This window comes from Squalius cephalus, assembly GCF_949319135.1.
Source record: "Squalius cephalus genome assembly, chromosome: 23".
NCBI classification, from domain to species: domain Eukaryota; kingdom Metazoa; phylum Chordata; class Actinopteri; order Cypriniformes; family Leuciscidae; genus Squalius; species Squalius cephalus.
The window spans coordinates 19,558,011-19,563,370 of NC_137144.1; the positions used below are offsets into that span (position 1 = coordinate 19,558,011).

Sequence of the window (5,360 nt, forward strand, 5' to 3'; positions counted from 1 at the left end):
ATTACTGCATGGCACACGCTGATTGGCCTTTGCTAGTCCTGCAACCAATGAGATTGCTTCCTCAACATTTAAATAGTCTGGTTCAGTGTTGTAAGCTAGTCCTGCAACGTGCTATCAGAGTTCTTATATTTATAATTTATTATATACATATATTACAGATCAATTACTGTACTACGGTTTCCTTTATACAACAGTTCTATAACAAGAAGTTAATATTAAATAATTGACATTTCAGACACAATATGGATGGCTAATTTGTTTATTTTATGGTTTCAGCATTGAAAGTAAGTGGGTTACAGTGTAGCCCATAGAAATGGAAGAGTGAGCGCAGACAGGCAGAGAGATGCATCAGCACTTGTCTAATCAAATCAGTGAACCAGCATAACCGCTGTCTAAAAAATCATAAAGATGCTAGCAAGCAGGTATATGCGTGTTAATTCTCAGAGGAGTCTGTCTCCTCCGTGGAACCGTCGCTCTCCATTTCGATCCTCTTGCGTTGGTGCAGGGACTTGCGCGGCGAGGCCTTCTTGGAGGTCTCCTTCTGTCCCGCAGCGCTGCTGCTGCTGTTGTTGGACGTTGGGCTGATGGCAACTTGAGCTATGCTGGAAGATTCACAGAAACATAGTGTCAAATCTATTACATCTCAAATCTACCCTCTAGCATATTAGCGTTCAATAAAATGTGTTAAATATAAAAAGATGGTTAGCACGCTCTCCGTCTTTTAATAAAAGACGTTTTAGTTAACCAGCAAGTGACTGTAATATACTCTTTGAAGCAAGTCCGTCTCTCTCACAGTCTCTCCAGCTCCTGGTCCATCTCTGGATCAATCAGCAGGTCCGATTTATTGGGAAGAGCACCTGATAATTATATGAAAGAAGATAAAGCATTCAGTTCAAAAGTTACATGTATTCAGAAATACAAGTAAGCGTTTTATATTAGCAAATACTCACTGATGTCTTGGTTTACTCCCTCATGTTTGGCCAAGGCCATCAGAAAGCTATAGAAAGACACTCGCTGACTGCTCTCTAATATCTCCTTAATGGCAACAATGGAGGGAAACCTGGGAAAAGATGAGATCAATATCATGTTCTAAAGTTAGTGGGTAACAAATTACAAGTAACGCAAATTACGTAATCAGATTACTTTTTTAAAGTAACTTGTAAAGTTGATGAACCAATTCAACCATACTAATAAGCACAAATGACTTCCGTTAAACATCACATTTATGTTTCTTTTTTATGATTATTATTACTGAAGTAAAGAGTGTTAATAAACTTTCTTCTCCTGGGTCCTTTTCTTCTGCAATCCAGAATTCAATGGAAGCACAGCTGAGAGGTTACTGTACCGGCGTGAATTTGCATTTCCTTCAGCATGAGGCTTATTCATTTCACTTTTGGCTTGAAAGGGCCTTTACAGTTGCCAAAGTTTTTTTTTTTTTTTTTTTTTACAGTTTTTAAAGTTTTACAGTTTTTTTTGTTATGAAAAAACAAACAAGCAAGCCAAGCCATGGTGAGAAAAAGTAACGCTAAAATAACGTAACGCATTACTTTCCATAAAATGTAACTAAGTAACGCAATTAGTTACTTTTTAAGGAGTATTAATGCAATATTGTACAATTTGTAATGCATTACTTTTAAAAGTAACTTTCCCTAACACAAGTGAGGATGGTTATAGTAGGTTCCATTGTAGAGTAAAACTTAGTATATAAGCCTAATATTATTTTCTAATTTTATTGAAATATAGATGCAACAACATAATAAAATTAAGTAGTAAATTAAATCATTTAATAATATATATATTTTTCTTATTCATTTGTTACTTATAAGTTAAAGGAGCTGTATGTAAGATTGTGGCCAAAACTGGTACTGCAATCACACTGTATCCCCTCCCCCTCCCCCCTGACTCGAGGTTGCCAGATATGCTGCAGGATCCAGCAGGAACGTAGGCTGCAACAAGGAGCTGTAGCTGTGGTAACTACAGCAGAGCTGGCAACCCAGATGCCGAAACACTTCTGACTTCGTGATTGGTAGATAGGTGGAGGGTGGGACTTCAGGCCAAAACACAAGATGACAACATCAACATCAGTTGAGGGCTGCAACTTCACTTTTTAAATGACAATATCCTGGCCGTACTACTGTTGTCAGTGATATAAGTATTTGAAATGAACATGCTTTCTTAATGTCTAGTGACATATCAGGGCCATTTTATGATTAATTGAAATACATTTCTTACATACAGCTCCTTTAAATATAGGTCCACAATAAATCTGCACACATTTTCTATACTTACTGAGAAACAAATTGCTGTAATTCAGCAGAATTAAATGGAGCTAGTGTTGTGATTGTTAACTAAAAATATTAAAGATAATTTTCTGTCATTGAAATAAAATTGCAATAAAATATAAATATTAAATTAAAACGTTTCCTTGGAAACTAATTGATATAAATCATTTTAAGTTGAAACAAATTTTTAAAATGTATTAAAAATAATAAAAGCCAAGAACATATTTAAAAAAATTAAAATGTTAAAACCACATAACAAAATTAATTAAACTTAAATCAAAATGATACCTGAAAATATAAAAATAAAAGCTATTATAATAAATACTATAATAGTGTATAAATAATGAATGAATGTCTTACTTGTGTTTGAACCTCTCACAAAGTCCCTCTATACATTCACAAAAGATGGAGGAGTCTACGCCTTCTTGAGCGTCCGGCTCCTCGTTGGCTGCGCTGGATAACTGTTCCACCGAGGTGGAGGTCGGGACTATGACGGTGTTTGGGTTCTTCCCGGACAACAGGTCTTGGTAAATCACAGACACACTCTCTACAAACTCTGTGAAAGTGGATGAAGATTAGATCATTCTGATGAAAGGAGGAGCCTCCAGTAACCATGGAAACGCTTACACGTGGTGATGATGTCACTGGCCTTTTGTTACACCTGTTCAAATCTCAAGGTCAAGTGCAGCTTTTGTGTTAGCAAGACCTTTAAATATCACCAGTGCTTTTGCGATTGGGTGGTTAAGAAATAAAACCTGAATCTAATTTCTTAACATCAGGATTTTACTTTTCATTTTATATGAATGTATAAGGAAAATTTTATGTTTTTTAATTGCTATAAGTGGTTATAATTAAACATTTTGAATTCACTTAATATGTTTACCACAAAGTAGGTTATGTGATTTACAGACATACAGACGTTATAAGCAAAGTGCAGCTTAAAGGTATAGTGGAGGATCTTTCCGAATTTTAGATAAGACCCGCCCTCTCCACTTTTTGAAAAGTTTGATTGATTCACCAGAATGATTGACAATTAGGAGGACCAATAGTATAGGTGATCCACCTGGAAGTAAAAAATCCTCCGCTATACCTTTAATATTATAGTATATTATATTATATTATTAGTTAAATACCTTCATAATAGAACTGGATTTGGAATGAATAAATAAAATCGGAGAATGACAGACAGTCAGTGGCATCGTCTATCAGGACAATCCTGCGATAGAGAGAAAACATTAAAGTTATTCAGTTAAATCTCAATGTGAAAGGAGGGAAACGTCAAAGAATCATCAAACAGCAAATATGAAATTACCTGGCTGTGTTCTGTACCATCTCGGTGGGAAAGTCAGGGCACAACAGCTGTAAAAGTGAACTGTATTCTGACATTGCCAACAGATCTGCAAAAAGAAACAGCTGCATTTGTTCGATGTACCAAACAACAATACAAACAACTGAAGTAAAGTGTAGTGGCATGACAAATGGCGTATTTGCCTCTGCTCACCCCCATTCTTTCCAATCTGTCGGAAGCATTTCCAGAAGATATGGATGAAAGACTCTCTGTTATGAGGTGTTGCTTTGATGTAACTGAATTCCCTGAAGAGCACATGATTCCCATTCTTCACACTAGCAAAACTGCAAAATTATTATTCGATTATGTTATACTTTGGGACATGTACCATGGTAGTGTCTCTATTAGCTTTAGTATCATGGAGTACCATGATAATGTGTATAATAATTATTTATAATAACTTACTATTCTGCAAAATATCGGACCACACCAAACTGAGTGTATTCCTCTTTATGTTCAAGTAGCTGTGTGACTGCATCATTGAGATAGAAGAGGACATTCGTTTCAGCTGGAAAGTAAAAAAGAAAAGGCGATGCCATGACAGTAGTGTGTCTGTGTTAATACTTTTTAATGCAACTGTCAATCATTCTGCAAGCAGGCATCTTGGAAACGACTGCAGTTCATCAGTCTGCGCACCAACAAAACAACCACACAAGGGACAACCGTAACATAGCCTACCTAAATACTCGTCAACAGTGAGGCTGAAACGATCCGTATTCATTTTCATGATTTTTTATGGTTTGCTGGGATGCAGATGCGGTTCATGACTCTCCTGGTAGCCCATTCAGAATGTCCTTAAAGATGCTTTAGCGGTCAGTGTGCCCACTCTACACTGACTAAAGCGCATCAAATAGGCTAGTAAGGATTCATGCGCACAGTTTCTTAGGGCTCCGTGCTAAAATTAAAGGTAAACCTTTATATTACTCTGTTTAAATACACTTTATTATCTTATTTTAAAAATATAGGATCACTGGAATTCAATATTTGCGTGTTTTCCAGGAATATTTATTTCGAATTTGAGTCATTACCACAGTATCTTGGCTCAAATTCATCCAGGGATATAAAACAACCAATAGACGACGCGGTCGAGCAGCACATGACACAACACGGAAGTGAGCGCTGGGTGGAGTCTCGCCCTCGTTTTTGAAAAATGCTCGGCTTGTGTTTCGTCAGTTTTTGTTGATGCAGCCGCGGCTATGGAAACCCGCGCATGCGCAGCAGCACAGCTGTTTACTGCGCCCATATGGCTTTCCATTTAAATACTAATCCACGAGGATGAGGATCTGTATTTTTGTGCTGGAACAGTTCGCACACATATCAATTCCAAAAGCACTGAAATCCATATAAGAATTAAGGATCCTGATAGACATTTTACCATTTAAATCTGCCACAAACTAAGAAAATATATACACAATACCTACTCAAATGCACGCTAAATAAGTATTTTGTTCATAAAATACCTAGATTTTATTTGTAATAGATATGTAATGTTATACATAGCAAAACTGTTAACAATTGCGCGCACACACACACATATTTAATTGCTTTTTATTTTGTTTGTCAATCAATGTCCCAAAGTTTGGTTCCAAAACCAAAAGTATATTCTACTGAAAACGTGATAAGACAATTGATTTTGTAATTGCATGCTCACTTCACTTTAACATTAAAACACAAAATATTAAATAAAACCTGTATAAACCACAAAATGCACTTTACAGCCTATAACAAAT

At 36.2% G+C, this 5,360-nt stretch overlaps 1 protein-coding gene across 2 annotated transcripts; it reads right to left on the reverse strand.

The window, feature by feature from the left end:
• Positions 1–244: 244 nt before the first annotated feature.
• On the reverse strand, positions 245–4,684 carry cstpp1 (centriolar satellite-associated tubulin polyglutamylase complex regulator 1). Of its 2 annotated transcripts, none has more exons than XM_079860285.1 (9): positions 4,309–4,684; positions 4,036–4,138; positions 3,784–3,914; positions 3,595–3,679; positions 3,416–3,498; positions 2,643–2,838; positions 951–1,060; positions 794–857; positions 245–602 (listed from the first exon to the last, which is right to left on the reverse strand). In XM_079860285.1, exons 1-9 carry the CDS (start codon positions 4,355–4,357, stop codon positions 434–436), a joined length of 990 nt encoding a protein of 329 aa, XP_079716411.1. In that variant the 5' UTR covers positions 4,358–4,684; the 3' UTR covers positions 245–433. The 2 variants fall into 2 exon arrangements, with proteins under 2 accessions (XP_079716411.1, XP_079716412.1); XM_079860286.1 differs by having other exon boundaries at positions 767–857; positions 4,309–4,468.
• Between the last annotated feature and the right edge of the window lie 676 nt (positions 4,685–5,360).